The sequence below is a fragment of the Monodelphis domestica genome, chromosome 3 (assembly GCF_027887165.1).
Source record: "Monodelphis domestica isolate mMonDom1 chromosome 3, mMonDom1.pri, whole genome shotgun sequence".
NCBI lineage: Eukaryota > Metazoa > Chordata > Mammalia > Didelphimorphia > Didelphidae > Monodelphis > Monodelphis domestica.
This window is the reverse complement of record NC_077229.1, coordinates 39,262,526-39,290,376: the sequence shown is the minus strand read 5'-3', so window position 1 is coordinate 39,290,376 and position 27,851 is coordinate 39,262,526. Positions and strand designations below refer to the sequence as shown.

General features: G+C 40.4%; 1 protein-coding gene and 1 pseudogene across 1 annotated transcript; one reads left to right on the top strand and one right to left on the bottom strand.

Moving 5' to 3' along the window:
- Positions 1-346: 346 nt before the first annotated feature.
- Positions 347-1,327, bottom strand: LOC130458047 (mas-related G-protein coupled receptor member X1-like). The gene has a single exon (XM_056820940.1). The coding sequence runs from the start codon at positions 1,325-1,327 to the stop codon at positions 347-349; it is 981 nt and encodes a 326-aa protein (XP_056676918.1).
- LOC100618944 (cell cycle checkpoint protein RAD17-like) lies at positions 1,326-27,587 on the top strand (annotated as a pseudogene).
- Positions 27,588-27,851: the final 264 nt, after the last annotated feature.

The window sequence follows — 27,851 nt, the reverse complement described above, 5'->3', positions numbered from 1 at the left end:
GGTTCCCACTGATGCACGTATCAGTTCAATAAATGGCCTTTCTCTGCCAGTTTGCATTGTTCGTGGACTTCCATGGTGGTGGGTGAAATCCTGGACATTAACACAGGGATATGGTGAGGATTCAGTGAGATATTTGTGCAGCCCTTAGCAAAGCACCTGGCATATAGTAGGCAGTTAATAAATGCTTGTTCCTTACAGTTCAAACCCCAAGAACCACCATAAGGGATGGGGAGGGATCTTGTCTCCTCTCCTATAAAGGTGAGAGGGGGGGTCCTGCCCTCTGCAGGGGTGGGGGAAGGGAGGGTCATTGCATGGGATCCTTTGTCTGAGCATCTTGTTCTCATCCTCAGGATAATTCATGCAGAGTGTTGGGGTGGGAAGTGCCCCTCCCCCCACCCGACCCCACCTGCTCCTCCCCCAGGGCCCTCTGCAGAACCACCCTGAGCGGCTCCCTCCCTCTTCTCCGCCATTGGCTGCCCAGGAAGAAGTAAATGAAAGGGTTTGCGCTGCTGTTCACACAGGCCAGGAGCCTGGTGAGCCCCAAAGGAATTATATAGAAGTCATATAAAAACCAAACTGCATCATTAATCCCCCAGGGCACGCCGCAGAGCAGGAACACGAGGACTGTGAGCAGCACCAGGAGGTAGAACCTGGGAGGGCGCCTGCGCTGGGAGCTGCACTGGACCCTCAGCACCAGCGTCAGGCTGGACACGCAGAGCACAGGGGTGAGGAGGAAGAACCAGCCGAACTGGACCAAGTAGAGATTGAAGTAGAAATCCTCTAAGTCATCGTTGTTAAGGAAATAAAGAGCCCCAAATACTCCACTAAACAGGCCCTGCAGAGCCCATAGGAAGGCACACACAGCCGCAGATGTGTGCTTGGGCCGGTGACATCTGTACCAGAGGGGGAAGAGCACAGAGAGGCAGCGCTCGGTGCTGATCACAGCCAGCAGGTTCAGACCCACCCGGTAGGACAGGCCAAGGAGGCAGAACCCTAGCACGTACAGGATGACAAAGTTTAAATCTCCAACAATTCCCCACATGCGGAGCCCAAAGTAGCTGCCAAGGAAGAGGGCGTCGGCCGCTGCCAGGTTGAGGATGTAGACCGAGAAGGGGCTCCTCCGGGTGCGGAAGCCCAGCAGCCACAGGACGATGCTGTTCCCCACCAGCCCGACCAGGGCAATGACCAGGGAGGGGATCTCTGCCCAGTGGAGTGGCACAGATTCTCCAGCTGCCTCAGTCGGAGGATCTAAGCTCCAATTTGTACTCAGCTGCCCTGTGGTGTCCAGAACAGATTCCAGCTGCTCAGCTGTGGGAGACTCAGCCATGGTAGGTGGTTCCAGCCACAGAAAACTCTGCTCCTCTCAGTCGCCCTGGAGACACCAAGCAGGGAAGTGGGTGAGAGACTGTTCCAGAGATATTGATTCTAAGATGGAAGGGAGAGTTTTCTATTTATAAAAAGGAAGGGAGGGGGCAGCTGGGTGGCTCAATGGATGGACAGACAGACCTACCTATGGGAGGTTCTGAGTTCAAATTCAGTCTCAGACACTTCCTAGCTGGGTGACCCTGGGAAAGTCACTTAACCCCTATGGCCTAGCACTCATCACTATTCTACCTTGGAATGGATACACAGTATTGATTCTAAGGCAAAAGGTGAAGGTTAAAAATAATTTATCTTCTTTCTTAGAAGTGAAACTAAGTATTATTTTGAAGGCAGAAAATCAGTCATGGCTAAGCCATTGGGGTTGTGACTTGTCCAGGGTCACACAGCTTAGAATTATCTGAGGCCACATTTGAATGCTTTTACTCCTGCCTCCTGGCCTGGCACTCTGTCCACTGTGGTGCTACCTCGATCCTCATGGGATTCCTTTTGATACATGGATTGGAATACGGACCACTATACTCATTTCTACATGTGAAATCATAATTGTATTGTTATACCTTTATTTCAGTAGTCCAGGGAGGTTGCCTCTGGGATTGTCCACTGTTAAATTTAAGACAGACTCTGGGAAAATTCTGCCATTTTTCTCTTCCAGAGTTCCATGGGCTCCAAAGGGAAGACTCTCCCATGGAATATATGATTTTCTTTCTCCTGCCTCTTGCACCAGCCTCTCTATGACTAGAAAATAGCCTGTCTGAGACAAACACTTAAAGGACTGGGGCAGAGCGGTCAAGTTGGGTCATGAGTTCACTCTAATCAGAGATTTTTTTTAAACCCTTATTTTCCTTCTAAGAATCATTACTGTGTATTGGTTCCAAGGCAAAACAGTGGTGGGGTAAATGACTTGCCCAGGGTCACATAGCTGGGAAGTTTCTGAGGCCAGATTTGAACCTAGGACCTCCCACCTCTAGGCCTGGCTCTCAATTAACTTAATTACCCAGCTGCCCCCAAGGAGAGACTTTTTGAACACTGTTAAGGGTTAACTGAGGGATTTGATTCTCTCCTGGACAAAAGTCAGGCCCTTTAACATCTCCTTAAATATTGCCTCTTTTTCTGAATCTTCTCATTCTTCTGCCTGCTCATTTTTCACTCATTTCCCAATCTGGAGATCATGCATTAGAACACAATCAGAAAGTCATGTAGAAAAGAAAAGAAAATATCCTACCTCATCCCCCACATCTACTATAGAGAGCAGGAGAAGGAGCTGAGCCAATCTCTTGCAGGGTTCAGTGTACAGAAGTCCGGTTCTTCCTAACTTTTACTTCAGGTTTTAGACTTCAAAGATCGTTCCAATTTCTGTTGTTCTCTTTAGAATGTTGCCTCTTGGGGACAGCTGGGTAGTTTAGTGGATTGAGGGCCAGGCCTAGAGATGGGAGGTTCTAGGTTCTAATCTGGCCTCAGAAACATCCCAGCTGTGTGACCCTGGGCAAGTCACTTGACCCCCATTGCCCAGCCCTTACCACTCTTCTGCCTTGGGGCAATACACAGTATTGACTCCAAGACAGAAGGTAAGGGTTCATATAAGTAAAAAATAGAATGTTGCCTGTTCTCTGATCACTGTTGCACCAGAATTGTACATGTCCAATGTGCCTTTCTTTCAACTGTAAAAATGAATAACAAAGTTCCTAAGCAAGAGATGTCTCAAGTGCCCTTCAGTGGACACTTCCTGCCAAGCTGATGTCAAAAGATAAATAATGATTCCTTTTGAGCCTGAGATCTTAGATTTGAAATCGTGTCACAGGTTATCAATCAGATGAATGATCATGTTAAAAAAGGAGACTTTAAAATAATTTGTTAAACTAGAAATGAACCCTCTTGTGCTCACACTCACACCCTTCAAGGACCACAATCATCACCTATATGTGTTATTGTCTACCTTTTCTTCCTTTTGACTTGCCTCTTCTTACTTGCCCTCAACTGAGCTAGTCTAACTGGGTGAGTCTCACCCCTCATTGCATTCAACATCCGAGGGAAGTGGAGGCAGGCATTTAGAGGATCTTCACTGGAAATCCTGTGAGGGAGAACATTTCCCAATTGGGGGCTTAAGGCTCTGATGTCCTCCATTTTTCAGAACCCCCTGAATCACTTGAGGGTGTTTCTCTGCTCATCACATGACTTCCAATGCTCACTCCTATCAATGAGACAGATTTCTATATATTAAAACAGCATTTATGAACTCATTTAATTTATATTGATGCCTAAAGGTGAGCTTAAGTTATTTTGCCTCTTCATGTGACCACTATTCTTGAAAGGCGGTTTTGCAAACCTCATCAGACTGGTGATTCCAGGGCTCTACAGAGAGGACCAATCAGTTCTCCATTCCTCTGGGTTCTTTATTGGTCAGCCAGTCAGACAGCCTTTACCATGCAACTGCTATGTCCCAGGCAGGCCCACAGTCATACCTGTGGTAAATCTTGGATACAAGGAAACACACACACACACACACACACAGAGTGTTCCTGCTCTCAGTATAATGTAGCAGATAAAATGCCATCATGCATACACAAACAAGATATAGACAAGACCTATTCAGAGTAGTCACAGAGAGAAGAGAGGAGGAAGAAGGGGAAGACAGGAAGATGAAGGGAACCTGGGAAAGGATTCTTGTAGAAAATGGAACTTTAGCTGAGATTTGAGGGAAGAATACATACAAATGAGATGAGAGGAGCATAGAAACAGCAAATTTGGACGATTGAAAGACTAGTTGGTGTGTGTTTAAGAGAGGAGTTGAAGAGGAAACTATAACAAAGTGGAACTCCAAGGGATCATTGGATTTGTGTAGAGGTTCGACACTATGTTCTATTTTAGACATTTTAAGACACGTCTGGAACATTCAGCCCAAAGATTTAAAAGCAATTGATAAAGAAAGAATGTACATGAAGAAAGAGGTTAGAGGTGTCTGTGTGTGTGTTTGTGTGTGTGTGTGTGTGTGTGTGTGTGTGTGTGTGTCTGTATGGGAGAAAGAAGATAGAACCAAAGCAATCAGAATTGGGCGATTGAGGATGACCCTTTAACAATGGCAAAATGATGGTCAGAATCACCAAGGTGGGATTGGTATATGAAGTAGAAGTATGTGAATCACTGAGAATTGGTTCAAAAAGGTGTGAGGTACTTTAGACAAATAGATTTTCCTCCTTCATATGCTTGCCAATATGGCTCATAATTTAAATGTCAGTCTTGTCTTTCCCATGAGTCCTGAGAGACATCGTTAAATAGTATGTCCTGATAGCCATCCACAATTTGACTTTAGTAAATTGTAGCCATTCCCCTTGGGCTACCTTCTGGGGTCAAGAATATCAAAACAAATCCCTCTTCCAATTGACAACCATCTAAATACTGCAGGATAGCACTGTTTTACAATTAAAAAGTAATACTTTATGACAGTATAATCCTATGTACATTCATGAAAGATACACAATTATTGTTACAGAAGGAGTCAAAGTGTATTGAGCAGCATTCATCTCCTCTGAGGTCCATTCAAATTTCTGCTCTAAGATCTTGAGATACTAAACTAACCATGAATGACTAATCTCTTCACCCCATGAAATTAGGGAGGACAAAGAGATGCTGGTAAGATCTGTAAGATATAAAAGAGATTTCTTGATTGTATGAAAATGTTACTGAACTCTTTGCTAACTCAAAGCCTTTTTAATTTTCAGAAGGGAGGCCAAGTGGTTAAGCTGATTCCTGAAATGAGCAAAAGAGACAAGAAGCAGATACATATTTTTTTCTAAACGTACTAAAATCTGCCTGGATATCTGTAAATGACCCCTTCCATAATTTCAAATTTGTCAGCTTTCAGTATGTGCTGAGAGCAATTCTTTTTGATAACCCTTACCTTCAATCTTAGAATCTTGGAATCAATACCATGCATTGGTTCCAAGGCAGAAGAGTGGTAAGGGCTAAGCAAGGGTGGTGAAGTGACTTGCCCAGAGTCACACAGCTAGGAAGAGTCTGAGGCAAGATTTGAATTTTTGACTTTCCATTTCTGGGCCTGGCTCTCAATCCACTGAGTCACCCAGCTGCTCTTGAAAATAATTTTTTTTGCCACCACTCCATTCAAAATGAATATGTCTTGTCCTATTGCACACACATAGAAGGAAGGGACAACTGAAAGACACAAAGAAGGTAATGGAAAAGAAAAGGATGCTGAGATAAGGGAATGAGAACAGCAATAGAAGAAGTATTTATTCCTCTATTATTCCCTCAAAATTGTCCCCCTGGGATTCCAACCTCTGTCACGTACCACAATCCCCAAATGTGACAAGGAATCCCTTCTACTCCCTTCTTCCACATTTCCTCAAGAACAGAAGAAATAGGTTTATTCTCAAGGGAAGAGATGCCCTTGGGAAGACTTACCTGGAGAAGTTTTTTTGCATGGATCTGGCCTGTGAGAAACTCTGAATAGAAATTTAGGGTACAGCAAGTGAAATCAAGATCTTATATAAGTCCTTGTACTTTGTGGTTTGCTAGAACTGATCAATCAGAGCACAGAAGTATTAAAATATTCTCTTAGGGGAATTATCTCAGCATCTCCTTATGATTCTGTTTATATTGCTCTTCCTCTGATGCTTTGTGATCTGCCCAATTCTCCATATGTCCAAATGGACTAAGATCTTAAGGTCTCAGACAAGATTTTAAATAATTCCAGGTCTATGTAATGAAGAGAATTTCTCCCTGATCCCTCTGCTTCAGATGGGATCATGATTTGGAAGGAAGAGTTGGATGAGATGAGGGGAGACACTGCTAAGAACCTAGATGATGGCATGTAGCATGAATCTCACATTCCTGAGACCCCCTTAGTTCACTAAACCTCATTCTGGCTTACACTCATTCTTTTTGGTTCCTTTCCTCCATGTGATTGTTCAGATCCTCATCCCAATCCCTGTTTCTAGAAAAGAGTGATCCCTAATTATTATTTCATAGTGTATTGTTGATGTGGGTGTGTTTGCATGTATTTATGCATATTGAACTGAAAGTCCTCTATAATTCAGTTATATAGAATGACTCTTTATTCATCATTCAGAAAGAATTTAAATTGGTGAATCTGTTTAATGTCTTGATCTCTGTGCTGGTCACTGGGATGCTGGAGTTGTTAACCCATTGCCTCAGTCCTGGTATGCCAGAGGAGATTATCTCCTCAGCAGTCATCAGTCAATGGGAGCAGCTAAAGCCATTCATATGCAGCCATGGAGCATCCAAAGAGAAGCAGATTTCCTTAAAGCAATTAGAAAACAAACTTCCATTTGAGTTGAATGACTCTCAGCTCCTACTGATTACCCTTATTTCCCTTTAGAAGAATCCATCACCTTTTCTCTCTTCCTTCTTAGTCCATTGAATGGCTGCCCAGGGACCAAGAAGGGGAAAGAGCTGTTCTTGCAACAGTGTCTTATGCTGCAATTTTGATACAAGTGGTGGGCAAAGCTGGCTGCTGCTAAGAGGAAAAGAAAAAGAAGAAAATGGGAAAGAGCTGTGATAAGGGGCCAGTGAGAAGTGTTTGAAATTGTTCCATAGAAACTGTTGATGTAATGTTCCCCCTCCCTCATTTTAGAACCCTGAAATCCATAGATTTTGTCATTCTGTAGTTCAGCTTCATTCCTCTTTCAAGAGTGACCCAGAAGGTTCTTTCATGGGAAAGAGGAGTTTAGTGAACCATGAAACCCCCTTCCTACTCTATAGGACAGATTTCCATAGAGGATATAAAAGAAACCTACAAAACTTGGAGATTTCAGTGAAAACCACTGGTGACTGTATGAGTCACAGAAAATGCCACCAGATGACAATCCATCCTCTCTCCTCCAAGACCTGTTCAATCCAGGTCAGAGGCAGGAACAGAGCACTTGCTCATCACTGCTTAGTTTTTGTGTACAGCTAACAAAGAAGAAACTTTCTATCTTTTTACCCCAAGTGTATTAATTTCCCAAAATTCAACTTAAAGATAACTGATGCCAGGAAATAATTCCTACAAGGTGTGGGCATTGCACTTAATTCCCATGAAAGTCTTGCTTCAGTTCAGAGATATCAGAAGGGAGCCTCAGTATCACACTGATCCATTATCCTCTTTCTACTTGCCTTTCCCAGAATCCTTGGCTACCTCTGAAACTGCTCTGTCCTTCCGTTGAGACAGAAGACAAGAACATTGTCCATGGGCCCCATTCTCTGTTAGGTCAGATCCCTGATCCTCACACAATATTTCTGGAAATGAAAGTAAGCATTTTCAGGCTCTCTTGGAGAACATTGTGTGATCTTAGGTTCCGTAATTCTGAATGCACATGAGTATAGAACGCCTGCACTACTGAATCATGCTAAGACTTTGCTGAGGAAGGATTAGCATATGCATATGATTGGGTTCATGTGCTTATATGTGGAGAAAATTCCAAGCTGTCCCATTCCTCTGACATTAGTCAGAGAATAACTCTGGATAAATGTCTTTCATCTCTTTGGGGTGCTTACATAGGCTTCATTTCAGGGTATAATCCCATCTAGATAAGATACTTCTTCTCTAGCAATGTGAGCAAATTAATTCCTGGATAAAAGTCTCCTTTTTCTTCTCTGTCTACTTGGGATTGAGAGATTGAAGAAGAGTTTGGGAAGTACCTAGGCTTCCCTAGCACTAAAGACCATTAACTCACCCACCTATGCCCCACTTGACCTGGGAGAGTAGCCCATGGTAGGTGATAGTTGGAATCTCCACCACTTGTATGAGAATAGAATGAATGGGGAGAATTTATAGGTACACATTCAAGTTTCAGTATTTGGAAAGTCAAGCTTCCTTGATCTTGTTAGATTCACAGGTTCGATGTATACTCTAACACCCCAGTCTTCAGCTTATCTTTCCTTTTCTTTCTTCCCTTTAGGATAGGCAGATTATAAAGCACTGATGTCCTTCAGACTCTTCTTTACCCATTTATGCTTTAAAAATTTCTGGATGTCAATGACCCTTCCTTCTCTCCTCCACAGTGACTTTCATAGACTTTCAGGCATCGCACCAGATGTCCTAAGTATATCCATAACATAAACTAGGGAAAGGATGATGGTTATTGTCTTTGCAGAGGCCCTGGCAAGCAAATGCATCCTTGTCACTCATACTGGCTCCTTCTTCATCCAAGGTTATCCTTCAAGTTCTTTTTTCTTTCATGTGAGAAGGGAAGAAGTTTGGCATTTTATAAATTATACTAAATCAAAATAAAATGAGATCAAGAAACTGATACACCATTGTTCCCCCTTAGGCCATAGGAGACTCATTATGAGAAAGCAATCCTTTAAGAGATGTTACTCACATAGTATGATATGGAAGGAAGATTCTGTAAGCCTGAGTAGTCGTTGAAAGCTGATATGGGGAAGACAGGTCTCACTGGTGAGTACATAATTCTAAACTGTTCAACATTCCTTAGAGTATATATCTAATATCATTCTGTATTTCCTGCCTTCTTGGTCTATATTGTGGCAAGGAAAGAGGGAGGCTGGCCCTAATCAGATTCCTTTTTATTTCAATTTTCCCATTCTTAATTTGGGAGTTGGCTCTATCCTCTTCTGGGTAACCTTTGAGATCTGTCCAGCACTTTATCAGAGGTTGAGGGTGTACGCCTTCTAAGTGTGAAGATCCAGTAAAGTAATAGAGATGAAAAGTGCTATGTTCTCAGTCCCACATGCATAGGCATCATGTATCATTCTGCCATCGCACCGTGGCTCATTTCTCATATAGTGTCATAGCAGGGACAATAGGTTGGTTATTACATATTTCTTTGGCACACAATCAATTATTTATATTTATACATACACACACACACACACACACACACACACACACACACACACATATATATATATATATATATATATATATATATATATATTTCCATGGAACTTAACAACAGACACATAACCAAAGAGATAGTCAACAAAACATGAATGACATGATGATTTAAACAGTGGGGTGTATGGGGTGCTCAGGGAGGGGTAATATCTCTGGTATGGAGGGCTTGTCGTGCCCTCCTAGGGCAGCTCTCCAGCCTCTGACCCTCACCTGACACCCAGCTCTCACTTGTGGCTCCTAGTAGCTGCTAGCATGCGGCAGCGGCCACACCCCGAGCAAAGGCTGGCTAAACCTTGTGAGGGTAACCATCAGGTTTTATGTGGAAAGATTTAAGTGGAAAAGTCGATGCACAGAGACAGTCTCACTATCTCAGCGTTGGAAGCCTGGGTCCAGTGGCACGAAAAATCGTTACACCTGGAGACTTCCTCAGCTGCATTGGATGGCCGTGTTGTCTTTGTGCTCCAACACACCTTAAGCACTCCACAGTGCTTTGCTGCGTTGCCCTCTCAGTTGTTGAACCTTCTTGTTGGTTTCTTCTGTCTGTTCAGCCGAAGCAGTCTTCACATGCTGGGTGAGCAAAGTTTAGGATTCTGACCCTAACCTGATACTCAGCTCTCACTTGTGGCTCCCAGGAGCTGCTAGCATGCAGCAGCCACACGCCGGGCAACGGCTTCGACAGGCTGGCTAAATCTTGTGAAGGTAGCCATTGGGTCATCGACCCCTGGTGAACCAGGGCTTTGCTCACCCAGCATGGAAATCTATCTATCTATCTATCTATCTATCTATCTATCTATCTATCTATCTATCTATGCATATATATAAATATATGTATATACATATAAATATAATGGCCATACTTTACATCATTTCCTGTGTCTCACATGTACCAATGGTGGCTTAAACTTAGCTTAGGACAGCCCAGGGGGTTAGTCAGTTGTTTTTGATTTGTCACTTGCTAGCATACAGATTACAGACCATCCTCCCCCACACTTAATCCTTAAGTGGGAATGTATACATTCCTTGGTTGATAAAATTGTAATGACTAAACAGGGTGGAGTAATCTAAAATTTACATAAATTATTCCTAAGTGTGTGTCATCCATTTTATGATGGATTTCATAGCAAAACAATTCACATAAGAAGTTACCAGGATAAATAAGTCATTGAGACCAGGAGATCCAGAAATGATCTCAAAGACCAGGGGATCTGGAAATGGTCCGGAAAATGGTCCTAGAGCCCAGGAGGAATGGAAATTCCCTTGTACACCTCTTGTATGGGAAGGGGCTGGGGGTAGAGCTGAAACTAAAAAAATGTATATATTTTGCAATTCAGAGTTTGAAATTCAACTGGGGAATCTGAAGATCTCTGAATCACTTGTATTTCCCACCAATTTGCTCAGATACTACTTTTCCCAGTCCTTTATTCCTTTATGTGAAAAAAATATTTCTGAGCTTGCAAATGTATAATCTTTATCAATTTGTTTGAGTCCTCAGGGAAGAGGGACATAACTTGGAGTCCAAAATTTAAAAAAAAAAAACTAAAGTTAAAGATATTTTATAGGTAATTAAAATGTTATTAAAAAGCATGGCAAATAGTGAATCTTTTATATATAAAGGGAGTCGTTTAAAATGAAGTCTGATAGTTTCATCCACATTCTTGTTCTTGTGATACTTTGCAATTGGAAGGTATTTCAGTAGGTTGAAAATAATCACAACAACAAAAATAAAATTATCACAAAAACCTAGAGTGTCTTCATCAAGAGCAATTCATAGCAAACATACATTTCCCTTTTAGTTTTCATTAATGAAACATAAGCTGGGGGGCACGATATACAAAAGACAAAGAAGCTTCTCTCAAAATAACTCAAAACATTTCTCTTGCTCTAAAAAAATGGAAACACAAAGAAACAAAGCACAAAAGGGTAACAAAGCCATGGAGAAATATTAGCTAAAAGACTTGTCTAAGATGTCAATTCACCAGCAATTGAGTAGCAGCACCAAAAAGAATGGTTTGCTAATGATTCAGTGACAAGTTGGAAGGAGCTCTCTAAAGGTCTTCTCCAGAGAGGACGACCAACTTATGTGTGATATGAATTTTTTGTAAATCATTTGGGAAAAGAACATTGCAGGTTAATCAGATTCTATTATGACATGAAACATGGAGGGATCACTAACATCCTGGATCACATATTCATGACCCCAAATCATATCATTGCACTGACATATTAGGGTAGTCTAAATGAAAATTAATAGGATAAATATAAGATCTTAAATTTGACCTAAAAATAAGCTCTGATGGAGGGAAATAGAGAAGCTTATGTAGAAAACATAATGTATATTGGTGAAAATTTAGCAAAACCAGTGGTGACAGTGTCAGGCACAGAAAATGCCACCAGATGATAGTGCATCCTCTCTCCTACAGCACCTGTTCATTCCAGCTCAGAGGCAGGAACTTGCTCAAAGGTGCTTAGCTTTTGCTCACACCTAACAAAGGAGAACCTTTCTATCTTTTTACCCCAAGAGTATTAATTTCCCAGACCTCAACTTTGAGATAACTGATGCCAGGAAATAGCTACTAAAGGGTGTGGACATTGCACTTAATTCACTTGAAACTCCTGCTTCAGTTCAGAGATATTAGAAGGGTGCCTTAATGTTACACTGGTCCATTATTCTCATTCTACTTGTCTTTCCCAGAATCCTTGGCTACCTCTGAAAGTGTTCTATCCTTCAGTTCATACAGGAGACAAGAGAATTGCACGTGGGCCCCATTCTCTGTTAGCTCAGATTCCTGATCCTCACACAATATTTCTGAAAATGAAACTAAGCATGTTCAGGCTCTCCTGGAGAACATAGTGGGGTCTGAAGTTCCGTTACTCTGGATGCAGATGAGGAAAGAAGGACTGCCCTATGTAAACTTTAAAATTTCTTAGACTTATAAATGTTGGAAATTTCACCATTGGGAAATTTCATACTTAGAAAATTTCTTACTGATAGTCTATTGGAATGTGAACCCCATTGTCATGGGAGGTTCCTCCTCCTCCCGTCTTAAGATTACTTTAGGACAGAAATCTTTTGCTGAACAATGGAAAGGGCTTTGACCTATGCTTAAGCACAGAACAGGAATTTCTTTGAGTCATGATTGATTTTAGAATTGATACAATAGAGATACTTGGAATGACAGAATCAGGTCTTGGAAAATACAATTTCCACCCCACTCAGTCCTAACAGGATTTAGGAAGGGCTGTAGCAAAAGATCAAGATTTAATTATTTGAGAATATGAACTTCAACAGACATGTGCAAAGCCACAGACCTCTGGGCGGTCCTGGGTTAAGCTAGAGCGACCATTGGCACAGGGAAGACATGGACAGTGATTGGTAGATGTGAGAACTGAGGGGAGGGAACTTGGATGGTTTCCTTAAAGATAGAAGGGTCTGAGGACTGGGGGGTTGGTTGGAGAGTTTTGGCTCTGAGTGGTTGGAGAGGTGCTCTGAGAAGCTTGCTCTGAAGGAAGCTGGAGGTGGAGGCCCCAGAGACTGTTTCTCCATTTTGGTCACGTGAGTAATAGGGACTGATCTCCTTTCTTTGCCCCGGCTTTCTAAGGGCTTGGGCCTTTTGGCCCAGCCTAAACAGACGGGGTATTTAAGCCCTATTCCCTTCTCTCCCCTTTCTCTCTCTCTTTCTCTCTCTCTCTCTAATACCTTTCTTCATCCTGTTTGTAATTAAACTCCATAAAAGGTTGACTGCTGACTTGAGTTTTCATTTAGGAATTACATAGCTGAATTCCTTGGCAACCTTAAATTAATATATATCAGTCTTTTAAAGTGATTTCCTTGTCACACCTACTTAATTAGGTTAAGACTTTGCTGTGGAAGAATTAGCATATACACATGATTGGGTACTTGTGCATATTTACATACAGTTTATAGACAAAAAGAAACAAAGATATTTGGGTATCACTGTTAATACTCTATTTAATATTCACCAGAAATATATCACATTGTAGACTTCAGCTGTACAAATTAATGACACATGAATTAATATATGAATTTATATGTACTCACAAAAACACAATATTTGGAGAACATTCCTAGGTGTCCCATTCCCCTGACATTTGTCACAGAATAACTCTGGAAAAGTGTCATCCTCTCCTTTTGTTTCTTACAAAGGCTTCCATTCAGGGTAAAATCCCATCCAGATACTTCGTATCTCTAACAATGTGAGCAAATTACTTCCTTGATAAAAGTCTCCTTTTTCTCATCTATCCAATGGGGATTGAGGGACTGAAGAAGAATTTTGGTCATCCTAGGCCTCGTGGAAAGTTCTTTCATTTCTGAGACTGAATCTACCATGGCATACATTCTTCTTAAACAAGGACCTGTCAAATGCTGATTCTTCACTCTGCTGCTGTTCTGGGGAAGGGAAAGAGAAGAGAATACTCATGAGCTTCTCACTTTATGCCAGGCACGGAGCTTAGCGTTCTTCAAATGTTATCTACTTTGATTGGAAGACCAAGAATATAAGATTTTCAAAGGAATTTAGCACAATGCCTGGCACAAAGCAACCCCCACATGAATGTCCATTAATATTAGCTAATATTAAATATCCTTTCAATAAATGTATGAAGTAGATGCTATTATCTGTCCCATTTTAGATTTGGGGAAACAATATAGTGGATAAGTCATTTACCTGACCTCCACTCACCATTAAAGTGTCTTCATCTTCTTGGGGAGCTATTAATTGTTCATTTTAAAACCCAGAGTATCCAACATATCTAGAATACAAACATGATGACCAACTTATTTAGGGACGGTATTAGATAAGAACAGTCCAGGAGAACAATGTACATTTCTGTAAATTAGGTTCTAGCAGGACTTAAACAAGCAGAAAAGACAATAACTTTTCTGTCTGTTTGACTCCTTTGCAGAACTCATGTATATATTTTATATGTATGTATCATATGTGAAATTATCCAGCAAACATACATGTATATAATGCAAAATACTAACAGACTAATAGATTAACTTAGCATGGGGATGAACTGACAGATCTAACCCTTAACATATAAGGACAGAGATAGTTATGGTGGAAAAAGGGAAGTTATATAACCCATAGAGTTAGCTATAGGGAAAGGATGAATTAAACTTAAAGCATACAAAATCTTACATAGTTATACAATTGTGATAGTTAAAACCTTAAATAAGCATTAGTAGTAGTAGTAGTCTCTCTGTAACTGAGGATGACGATTGTCTTTGTGCGTTTTTATCTATGGTGTATAGATGAGTGCACAAAGACACTTGTGTGTGAAGGGAATTTAAGTGGAAAAGTCGATGCACAGAGACAGTCCCACTCTCTCGGCGCTGGAAGCCTGGGTCCAGTGGCATGAAAAGTCATTATACCTGGAGACTTCCTCAGCTGCATTGGATGGCCTTGTTGTCTTTTGTGCTCCAACACGGCCTGAGCACTCCACAGTGCTTTGCTGCGTCGCCCTCTCAGCCGTTGAACCTTCTTGTTGGTTTCTTCTGCCTGTTCGGCCGAAGCAGTCTTCACATGCTGGGTGAGCAAAGCCCTGGTTCACCAGGGGTCGATGTCGACCTGATGGCTACCCTCACAAGGTTTAGCCGGCCTGTCGAAACCGTTGCCCGGGGTGTGGCCGCTGCCTTATGCTAGGAGTCACAAGTGAGAGCTGGGTGTCAGGTGGGGGTCAAAGGCTGGAGAGCTGCCCTAGGAGAGCACGACAAGCCCTCCATACCAGAGATGCTATGCCTCCCTGAACACCCCACATGAGGAAGAGGATAGCTGAAAGGGCTGAATCAAATCCAAAAATTCATTTGGAAGAACAAAAAGTCAACCATATCAAGGAAAATGATGAAAATAAGCCCGGATAACTGGAGAACAGCACTGCCGGAACTCAGACCAGATCACAAGTCAGCAGTCATCCTAAACCTGGGGGACTGGTAAGATAATAAGGAGATAAAGCAATGCCGCAGATTAAAGAAAGGGCAGTCAGCAAAAACTCAATTTCTGAGAAAGTGGGAAACAAGCTATTTGGGGGGAAATTCCTCATTTGGTAAACACTGCTAAAAGAACTGGAATGCATTCTGGCAGGAAATGGGGCTCAGACCATAGAAGGTAAGGGCAGGGCTGAAAAGGGCAAGGAGCAGTAGTTGAAAGGAGAGAAGAGGAAAGGAGAACAGGATAGAAAAAAAGAGAATAGGTCAGAAGAGTTATAAAGATAAGAGTTTGGGAAAGATAGAGTATAGAGAAAATAGAGGGAGAGAACAAAGAAGAAATTTAGAAAGTGATAGGTGAGGAGAGACACAGAGTGGGAAAAGGGAGAGAGAGAGAAAGAGCGCTCACACACGCGCACAGGGGCCTGTGTGAGAGAGAGATAGAGAGAGAGGCAGAGAGACAGAGAGACAGAGAGACAGAGAGAGACAGAGAGGGACAGAGAGAGACAGAGAGAGACAGAGACAGAGAGAGAACACATCAATTTTTGAGTACGGTATCTCTCTGTGGGAAAAAGGTTAATGGTAGAATGGAGAGGAGATGTTTCGGGGACCATAGGGATGAGAAAATGGTGCTTCAACATTCAAGACGAAGGGATTTATGGCATACTTCCTGGTTGAAGGAGCATAAGAACAATCCAGCCTCTTCTGATCTTTAGAAGTGAGCTCCCCTTGTCTTCCTAGTTTGGCACCACTTTGTGGGCCGGTGCTCCCAGAAATGACATAGAGAAACCAAGTAAACAAAGGAGGCTCAAAAGGAGAGAAGAATTTGGGGAAGATGGGTTGTTTTCCGGAACAGGCACCACCCAGAGAAATAGAAGTACATTTCCCAAATCAAGCTATTTACCATCCACAAAGAGGCTGTCCCTCTCTATAAGCACATGTTTTAGCCTTCTTCTTTGAATGGTTCAGTTAGCTCCCAGTAAACCTTAATAAGCATTAGATATGTAAGAAGTTGAGAAAAATTTCATGTTGGTCAAAATTTCCATAAGATACTGTGATTAGATAGTTACAAACTGCATTGCATTCTGTTAGAGATAGTGTTAATCCCCAAACCAAAATTGTTTATTTGTATCAAACCTTTATACCAACACACTTAACCTAAATCATTTTCCTTAACCCATATCTTAGTGTAGGAATTACCCAAAATAAGATAGGTTTAAGACCAAGGACACAGGTAAGGTTAAGCTGTTTATTTTATTATTTTGGGAGGGTGTATGAAGGGGAGAGCATGTAGATAAAGGGAATAGCATATAGGTAGACAAAAGGTAAGTAAGATTTAAGTCACTGCAAAGTGTCAAGTTGACAACTTTGAGAAAGCCACAATAGGGGATTTGTAAAAGAGGAACTCAACTTAATCTACCAGAAGAAGAGAAAAGAAAATTTGGCAGACTGGAAGATCTGCTGGAAGGGGGGAAGGACAGGAAGGAGAGAGAATTCTGAAAGGAAGGAGAGAGGAAGTAAGCTGGATCTTGGCATTTGGAGAGGACTTCTGTTAAGGGTAAATTTAGGGTTGTTCACTGAATATATTATACTAGTGGTCACCAGGGATTAAAATTCAATCCCAATGAAATACTCAAGTCAGTTTGGGATTTTTATGGTGGTTTCATTACAATATAGGGAAGAAATGAAGAAGAAGAGAGAGAGAGAGAGAAAAGGTAATTTGGACTGCTCTGACAAGCAAAATAGGAATTGGAGGTCAAGGAAAGGAGGAAATGAGGAATCAATCACTTCACCAAGGTCACACAGGGAAGACGCCTCACATAACCCACAATACAGAGCTTCTCCCAGTCACCTCACCGGCAAGCTGTAACTGCCAAACCTCCAAGATGCCAAGCATGCCACCATGAGGTCCCAACCAGGTAAAAGACCAACACCTCTGAGAGACAGTGAGCAAGAGTGAGAACGCCATGGCAAGAGGAAGTGACATGAAATATATAGACTGTTCCTTACATCACTTCCTGCATCTCACATGTATCAATGGTAGCTTAAGCTTACTTTAGGACAGCCCCTGGTGTCTGTCAGTTGTTTTTGATTTATCACTTGCTAGTACAGGTCAGTCATAGGCCATCCTCCTCAACACTTAATCCTTAAGTGGGGGTATATACATTCCTGGTTGTTAGATTTTCTAAAGACTAAGCAGGGTAGAGTAAAACAAAAATTCATACTTCTTTGTTGAAAGCCCACCAAGAAGGTGGATCCAAACCGATCTCTGATACTTTATCATCTTCCTGTGACTCCTGACTCAGTCCCCCAAGAAGACAGCCAAGTGAAGAAGTGTTTACCAAAAGCCATTCACTATTAGAAATAGTCCTCTAAACCCCTGAAGTCCTCAACTCATTAGAGTAGCAAAGGCAGCTAGCAAGTCAGCACATCATCACAACTGACTCCAGGGGATCAGGAGAGCAAAGCATGTCCTGACAGATTTGGGGAGAAGGGGTCAGTTATTTTAGGGACTTCCCACTTCCTCCTTCCCAATACCTCATTCCTGAATTCATCTTCCCCTTTCTTCCTTTTTGTTCTCTTTAGAATAAACACCTTTTCATAAGAGCAAGTGATTTACTCCATAATCTCCAGAAGGAGAGATTTGAAGTTTGGAAAGAGGAAAGATATATTCCTCTCCTCAGAGAGGGAGAAGTTATATGTGTCAGGCCTGTTCAGCCAAGTCTCTGAGGGAAGAGAAGTTTGTGATCTTGAAGGCATCCAGAGTGGGGTTTGCCAGAGAGAGCTGAGAGTGAAAACAATCCATCCCCCCTATGTCTCTACTTGACTCCACTCCATCTTTACCTCACTCTGATCCTGTCTCAGTAGATTGATACTCTGTTTTCTCTCATTATATTACACTAGGAAAGTAGAAACTTTCTATTTTTTATACCATGAGTAGAAATTTCCAGACCTCAACATCAAGAGACTAATACCAGGAAAGAACAGGTAAAAAGTATCTTCATGGCAGTTCATTCTCTCTAAATCCCAACTGGGTTCAGAGACATCTCCAGCATCACAGTGGCCCATTATCTCCATTATATTTGTCTTACCCAGATACCTTGGGGACTTTAGAAAGTCCTGTGTCCTATGGTTTAGACAAGAAACAAGAAAGTCGCCTTCAGTCCCCATAATCTGTTATCTCAGATTTCTGGCTTTCCCAGCATAATTCTGGAAATGAGACCAAACATTCTGCCCCAAATTTAGATTCACCTAGAAAATATATTAAAGCCTGAGATTCTGTTATTCTGAATACAGATGAAGAAAGGAGGCCTGCTCCAGTGTACAAAGATAAAGCTTTGCAGATAAAAGATGAATACATATGTATGTGAGTGCATTTGTTTACATATATACAGTTTGTATTGTGGAAAGGAAACTGAAACAAGTTCTGGACTTCCTGCCACTGTGCTGGAACAAGCAACAGTGGGAATATTAGAGAGAGAAGAAATTGAAAAGACTGACAGTTAGTGGGGGAAGGGGCAACTGGGAGTGGTGGTTGGTCTTGTGACTAGTATTTCCTTTCTGGTGTGGGAAGTATGAGGAGCTTTTCTTCCCAATCTCTGGATAGAAGTGCCTTTATTTTCTTCAGTCCAAAGAGACAGGTCCAACCATCTCTAAAAATCAGAGCTTTTCATGTTGCTTGCTGTCTACTGCTAAGATTTTGAAATTATGAAATCTGGCACAAATATAGCACAGACAGGAATAAGAGAAACACTCCACTAGTCTGTGAGGCCTGGCCTCAGCTCCAAAGCTGAAAAAGACTGAAACCTTACTTAGAGAAATCCCTCTTCCCGCTTTCCTGATACCTCTCCAATCCAAACTGGTTATTAAAATTCATCTTATTTGAATATGACAATCAGATAAGTGGACTATCTTTTCAGGGGACATAGAGGGAGCTGAACCCCAGTTCAGTCATTCAACGACAAATGGTCCTTATCAGACACCTGCTGAGTGACCAAAGTCTGGGGAAAGGCTTGTCGTTCAGGAGGGTCCCTGTTTACGTGCTCTAGGGCATCTTCAGCATCAATCCATAGAGAAGACATCCCCCCAGGCTATCATAAGTGACTCATTTCTTGAACACCCCATTTTGGCATAAAATAGCCTCTAGGCAGGGGGCATCTCCCTCCTTTGCTTCATCAACAGCCATATTACCTCTCTCCCTTCAACTCCTCCATTCCCTGATACAAACTTTCCTTATCCCCTGTTTTCTCAATCCCCCATATTTCCCTATAAATATTACAATATACATAAAGAAATATGGATAGTTAGGAATCACTGACAACATTAATGGATTACATAGATATATGCATTCGTTAATAAAGTGAATTATAAACTAATACCTGTGTATATATGCACATGCAAACAGGGAATTCCAAGATATCCTATACCATGACATTAGTCACAGAATAAACTTGGGAAAATATCCTTCTCTATGGGGATCTTACCATAGGCTTTCATTCAGAGTTGTAAGAACAGGAGGTAAAGGGAAAGATGGAACATTGGAAGAAGAGATGTTTGATGGACAATGAACGTTTGTAGCAGAGGATGATGGGAGAGAAGACTGATCCTGGAGGAGCTCTGAAAGGAACTCTGGGCTTTCTGAGTGGCGATCTCAAGGTGACAGGAGCAGTTTCCTTCTAGAGATATACTCAAGAGCCAAGAAAGGATTTCCAAGGGAATTGCCATGGGACTTCATCAGAAAAGTGATTCAACATCTTAATATCTCTACAACATCTATAAAGAGATTTTTGGTTTCGTTGGACCTGTGAGTGTCTTGAACTCTCAGCCAGAGTGCCAAACTCCCTCTCCCTGTCTACTGCATCTGCTATACTGTTCCTTGACACTTCTAATATTTGATTTAGTGAGAGAAATAGTGGGAAGAGTAGGTGAAACACTTTCTGGCTTTGAAGCTGATGGAGTGAAGGACCTATAGGGACATAGAAAATAGGGACTCCTGTAACCTCTATCAAACTCCCCTCTATCTCAATATTCAATATCAATTAAAATAATTTAACCACAGTCAGATATCAGCAAAGAAGAATTATTCAAAGGAACTTGGAGATAGCTACTCACTGAGACTACTGATCAGTCACAGCTGGGTTTTGCTGTAGACCCCTCTCCTGCTGAGTCCTTAAAGTTGGGGGAGTCTTATCTCCCTGACTGGTTTGTGCAGAGGAATTTGGGAGAACCCTTTCTATTAACTGATAGGGGAGACTTCCTTTCAACTCCCCTTTATTTACTTACCATTGAGGAAACCCATATTCTTAACTTCCGCCCCTTGTATCATGGCCAAGTAAGAGGGTGCAAGTGAGCACAGTAGGAGTAAATGTACCAAGAATTCTGTCCTTCTTCACCTCACTTGTTCACCAATAGTACACTTCTGTAGATCACCAAGACCACATGGCACATTCACAAAGAATGACCATACATTAGGTCACAGAAACATGGCATACAAATGCTGAAAAACAGAAATATTAAATGCAGCCTTTTCAGATCACAAGGCAATAAAAATAATAATCAATAATTATATGTGGAAAACCAAATAAAAAACTAATTGGAAATTAAACAATATGTTACTCCAAAATTGTTTAGTTAGAAAAGAAATCATAGAAACAATTAATAATTTCATTGAGTAAAATGACAATGGCAAGATATCCCTTCAAAACTTTTGGGATGCAGCCAAAGCAGTAATCAGAGGTAAATTCATATCCCTGAGTGCATATATTAACAAACTAGGGAGAGCAGAAATCAATCAATTGGAAATGCAAATAAAAAAACTCAAAAGCGATCAAATTAAAAAACCCCAGCAGAAAACCAAGCTAGAAATCCTAAAAATTAGGGGAGAAATTAATAAAATTGAAAGTGATAGAACTATTGATTTAATAAATAAGACAAGAAGCTGGTACTTTGAAAAAACAAACAAAATAGACAAAGTATTGGTCAATCTAATTTAAAAAAGGAAAGAAGAAAAGCAATTTAACAACATCAAAGATGAAAAGGGAGACATCACCTCTGATGAAGAGGAAATTAAGACAATCATTAAAAATTACTTTGCCCAATTATATGGCAATAAATATACCGACCTAGGTGATATGGATGAATATCTACAAAAATATAAATTGCCTAGACGAACAGAATAAGAAATAGAATTCTTAAATAATCCCATATCAGAAAATGAAATCCAACAGGACATCAAACAACTCCCTAAGAAAAAAATCCCCAGGGCCGGACGGATTCACAAGTGAATTCTATCAAACATTCAGAGAACAGTTAATCCCAATATTATACAAACTATTTGACATAATAAGCAAAGAGGGAGTTTTACCAAACTCCTTTTGTGACACAAACATGGTACTGATTCCAAAACCAGGCAGGTCAAAAACAGAGAAAGAAAATTATAGACCAATCTCCCTAATGAATATAGATGCAAAAATCTTAAATAGGATACTAGCAAAAAGACTCCAGCAAGTGATCAGAAGGATCATTCACCATGATCAAGTAGGATTTATACCAGGGATGCAGGGCTGTTTCAATATTAGGAAAACCATCCACATAATTGACCACATCAACAAGCAAACCAACAAGTTCCACATGATTATTTCAAAAGACGCAGAAAAAGCTTTTGATAAAATACAACATCCATTCCTATGAAAAACACTAGAAAGCATAGGCCTTTCCTAAAACTAATAAACAGTATATATCTAAAACCATCAGCAAATATCCTCTGCAATGGGGATAAACTAGATGCATTCCCAATAAGATCAGGAGTGAAACAAGGATGCCCATTAGCACCTCTACTATTTGACATTGTACTAGAAACACTAGCAGTAGCAATTAGAGAAGAAAAAAATTGAAGGCATCAAAATAGGCAAGGAGGAGACCAAGTTATCACTCTTTGCAGATGACATGATGGTCTACTTAAAGAATCCTAGAGATTCAACCAAAAATCTAATTGAAATAATCAACAACTTTAGCAAAAATGCAGGATACAAAATAAACCCACTTAAGTCATCAGCTTTTCTATATATCTCCAGCACTGCCCAGAAGCAAAAACTAGAAAGAGAAATCCCATTCAAAATCACCTTAGACAAAATAAAATACCTAGGAATCTGCCTCCCGAGACAAACACAGGAACTATATGAACACAACTACAAAACACTCTCCACACAACTAAAACTAGACTTGAACAATTGGAAAAACATTAATTGCTCATGGATAGGACGAGCCAATATAATAAAAATGACCATCCTACCCAAACTTATTTATCTATTTAGTGCCATACCCATTGAACTCCCAAAAAATTTCTTTACTGATTTAGAAAAAATATAACAAAGTTCATTTGGAATAACAAAGGATCAAGGATATCCAGGGAAATCATGAAAAAAAAAACCCACAAATGATGGGGACCTTGCAGTCCAAGATATCAAATTATATTACAAAGCAGCAGTTATCAAAACAATTTGGTACTGGCTAAGAGTCAGAAAGGAGGATCAGTGGAAAAGACTTGGTGTAAATGATCTCAGCAAGACAGTTTATGAGAAACCTAAAGATACCAGCTTTTGGGACAAAAACCCGCTATTCAATAAAAACTGCTGGGAAAATTGGAAGACAGTGTGGGAGAGATTAGGAATTGATCAACACCTCACACCGTACACACCAAGATAAATTCAAAACAGGTGAATGACTTAAACATAAAGAAGGAAACCATAAGTAAATTGGGTAAACACAGAATATTATATATGTCAGACCTTTGGGAGGGGAAAGGCTTGAAAATGAAGCAAGACATAGAAAGAATCAAAAAATATAAACTAAATAATTTCGACTACATCAAATTGTAAAGCTTTTGTACAAACAAAATCAATGTAACTAAAATCAGAAGGTAAAAAACAAATTGGGAAAAAATCTTCATAGAAACCTCTGACAAAGGTTTAATTACTCAAATTTATAAGGAGCTAAATCAATGGTACAAAAAATCAAGCTATTCTCCAATTGAAAAATGGGCAAGGGACATGGATAGGCAGTTTTCAGATAAAGAAATCAAAAGTATTAATAAGCACATGAAGAAGTGTTCTAAATCTCTTATAATCAGAGAGATGCAAATCAAAACAACTCTGAGGTATCACCTTACACCCAGCAGATTGGCTAACATGATAGCAAAGGAAAGTTATGAATGCTGGAGGGGATATGGCAAAGTAGGAACTTTAATTCATTGCTGGTGGAGTTGTAAACTGATCCAAACATTCTGTAGGGCAATTTGGAACTATGCCCAAAGAGAGATAAAAGGAAGTCTACCCTTTGATCCAATCATAGCACTGCTGGGTTTGTACCCCAAAGAGATAATGGGGAAATTGTCCAAGAATATTCATAGCTGCGCTCTTTGTGGTGGCCAAAAATTGGAAAGTGAGGGGATGCCCTTCAATTGGGGAATGGCTGAACAAATTGTGGTATATGATGGTGATGGAATACTATTGAGCTAAAAGGAATAATAAAGTGGAGGAATTCGATGGACACTGGAATGACCTCCAGGAAGTGATGCAGAGCGAAAGGAGCAGAACCAGGAGAACATTGTACACAGAGACTAATACACTGTGGTATAATCGAACGTAATGGACTTCTCCATTAGTGGCGGTGTAATGTCCTTGAACAATCTGCAGGGATCTAGGAGAAAAAACACTATCCATAAGCAGGGGACAAACTGTGGGAGTAGAAACACCGAGGAAAAACAACTGTCTAACTACAGCAGTTGAGGGGACATGACAGAGGAGAGACTCTAAATGAACACTCTAATGCAAATACTAACAACATGGCAATGGGTTTGAATCAAGAACATATGTGATACCCAGTGGAATCACGCGTCGATTATGGGGGATGGGAGGGGAGAAAAAGAAAATTATATTTGTCTTTAATGAATAATGCTTGGAAATGATCAAATAAAATATTATTTAAAATTAAAAAAAAAAGAATTATCCCTCAAAACTTGGGAGTCCAGAATCTGTGTCACTTACCATAATTCACAAAGTTAACACGGAAAGCCAGCCTCTTCCCTCTATTCCCTTTCCTTTAGGGCAAAATGAGGAGGTCGATGCTGAAGAGAAGGCATAACCCTGGAGCCTGGCCTGAAGATGTTGCTCTTTTTTTCTGGATCTGGATCTATGTTGTGTGAAGGAAATTTTCTCTTCTGGGATCATACATCTTACCTCATCTCCTGCCAACAATTTAACCAAGAAGTCACGACTGTGTGAGGGAAATAATTTGGTAAATTAGGTCCCTTGAGTGTACATAAGTTTTCATGAGTCTGTGTGTCATGTAAATCACCTAGCATAGGTCATAGGAGTGTGACCTCTGAACTTGATGTGAACATGACTCTGAATTTGACCTGGAAGTGAGAGAAAAAAAGGCAGAATGAGGAAGTGTTCTCTCTCTCTGTCTCTGTCTTTAGTGAGGGACCAAGAAAGCTGCTGTTGCAGGTAAGGCTCACGTGAGAGCTAGATTAGACTATTTTATTCTTATATTTCTAACTATTTCACATCTTCTATCTATCCAAGGCCAGTCTCATAGCTTTAATTCATTCAGTCAGCAAGAACTTCTGACTGCAAATTTTGGCTAGAGCAAGTGGTAGCAAGAACTTAAAAATGTCCTTGTGGTTTCTGATGTAGTAAAACTATCTAGCTGGAGCCCAGAATTATTGAAAAGTGTCCTCTCAGGGGAATTATTTCATCATCTTTCCATGACATTACTCATGTTCCAATTCCTTTAATACTTTGTGATCTGCCAATTTCCTCCCAATTTGGCCACACTGGATGACATCCAGAGGCTCCAGACCAGTTTTGTACAACTCCAGGACAATCTAATTAATGATTAGGCTTCATCCCTGAAACCCCTCCTGTATTTGAGATCCTAACTGGGAAGGGAATCTTGGATTGCATAAAGCGGTATGCGACTGACCTCATTGCTGATGGTCGGAAGCACGATTCTCACATTTATGATGTTCCCTTAGTTTCCTATATCTCATTGTGACAGATACTATTTCTTTTTTATTATTTCTCACATCTGTTGCTTCTCACCCTCATCCTATAATGTGCTCATAGAAAATTGTGACTCCTAGTTATTTTCTCGTTGCATAGTATATTGTTGTTGCTGGGTGTTTTTTTGTGTGTGCATGTGTGTGTGTGTGTGTGCGTGTGTGTGTGTGTGTTGATGTGTTCATATTCATGGCATCATGAGATCATGATTTGGATCCATCAGGTAGAAGCAATGTATTTCAATCAGTAAATTCACATTTCACAATAAATGACAAAAGGAATACATTGGGGAACTTTCCACCTCTATAACTAGAGGCATGAAGGAAATTAAAAAAAGAAAAAGATGAAGCCTTGAGGCTATTCAGTTCACATCTGAAGCTTTGAAATGGACATGAAGCACTATAGTCACAGCTCTCTGAGGTTCTGGGGTACTATCTGGACGGACACTGTTCTCATAGATGAGATCCACTTGGGATATGAGTGAAGTGTGCAGCAATTAACTTTTCCTTCTTTTATCAGAATGAGCCAAAGTTCATTTTGGAAAATCAGAGGGATTCTCTTTAATGCTGTTGGGTATTTGGTCATAATTTCTTTTATTTTATTACATGTTCTTGTCTTCTTTTGTTCTTATACTTCTTTTCTACATACTCTTCCACTCCCTACAATATAAGTGATAGCTAATAGAGGTTCTACTAAAGGGAGAAATAGAAGATGTTGACATGGAATCTAGAAACCCCCAAATATATAGCCTAGTAAGATTGAAAGAACCAACTTACAAGTTAATCCTAAAACTTTGAGTCAATGATTTTACTATGGCATACGTTTGGTGGTTTCTAGATTCCAGGTAAACCTAGGGAACACATAATAGTTCTATTTTTTAATTTAAAAAATCAATAAACAAATTGTTTCTCCAACTCTTCGATGTCCCCTCTAGATACCACTGTGAAAGAAGAAAAACATAAAAACAAATCTTGTAACAGATTTGCTCTTGCAAAAAAAAAAATCCTCTTTGAATTCATTAACTGCCTACTAGGATATAGGCAATCCATGTCACCACTGATCCTCCCAAGTTTGATTTTTTGATTTTGGTTGCTTTCATTTCGTAGCAATTTAACTTTTCTTTGGGATGCTTTTGGGAGATCTGTGCTCTTCTAGGATCTTCCTTGTTATAGCCTTATCTGAGAATTAGACTTTTACTTGCTGTCCCTGAGAAGCCAGCTTCAGATTTGCTTTGGAAATGATGTTCTGGTGATAGAAGAAGTGCAATAAACAGTCTTCAGTTTTCTTCTTTTAAAGGTAATTCGGAGGAGACCAATTTTTAGTCAAGGAAAAAAGGAATATCTTCATGAAAGTCAGATGCAATGTTGTCAAAAGCAAGGCAGAGAAAAAGACCTGATAGTACTTTGGAAAATCAAAGAAGTTCAGGCAATTGGTGGCAAAGATGCCTGTCTTTTTCTATTCAGGGCTTTGGGAAAGATATTATATTGTAAAAGAACACCTCTAACAAAATTGGAATTTCCTCGATTACCTTCTCATCTGTCAGAGTATGAATGGGACATGTTACTTGTTGAACCCGAGGAGGTGGAAAAAAGTCACACATGCCTGTAGAGCTGTTTAATTTATACCTTCACCAATACTATGTAGATTTCTTCACTGAAATAGATCTCGTGAGAGCCAATGAATACATGAGGAGTGCTGACATCCTCTGTAATGACTGGAATTCAAGGACCACTCTTGGGGAGGTCAGTGCATCTGTAGCTACAACAGGTGTGATGCATTCCAACAAATCCAGAGGTTTTGCTTATTGTCAAGGAGGAGGAGCAAGTTTTCAACCCTTGCACATACCTCAGTGGTTCCTGATAAAAAGAAAGTATCAATTGCCTGGCAGCAAAGTCACTTTTTTCCAGTTTCTGCTTTCCCCCTTTGTGTCTTCAAACACAGCTATTGCCATACCTGGCTATGCTAAGTAATCCAATGAGAAATCAAGCTCAGATTGCTTTCATCCAGGATGTTGGAAGGCTTCCCCTAAGGAGGGTTTTTGGAAGATTGAAAAATGGAAGCTCTAACTGATAAGGATTCTGGAATGATAGACTCTAAGAGGGATGATGAGGCTAAACTTGATGGATCACCACCTACAAAGATACTTATGCACATGGACAAAATCAAAACTTCAGAGCCTGATGCAGAAACATCACTATTTCTTCCTTCGAGTCAGACTAGTGGAACAGATCTACCTGCCAGCCATCCCCAGCCTGCTACAGCTCAAGGATTCATGGAGGAAGAAGAGATCACAATAGAGGAATATGACAGTGATGAAATGTAGCTAAACAATCTACCTGATGGTCAGGTGCTCTTTGACAAATTCATTTTAATCTTATTCACTGGTAAATGAAGTTACTTGGATAAAGTTGATATGTTTCCAGTGAAATTATTGTATTGTGAAAGTCCACCTGTATGGTGTATAGTCTATACTTGTAATATGTATATAGTCTGAACACTCATATTGCTATACAAATCCATTTTTTGGGACTGACTATACCTTTAATGGAGAAAAAACTCAATCAGGCTTTAAACAGTTAGCTTAAAT

Bases quoted from the DNA above. Each gene is read 5' to 3' on its own strand.
- LOC130458047 (XM_056820940.1), bottom strand. From the start codon at position 1,327: ATGGCTGAGTCTCCCACAGCTGAGCAGCTGGAATCTGTTCTGGACACC.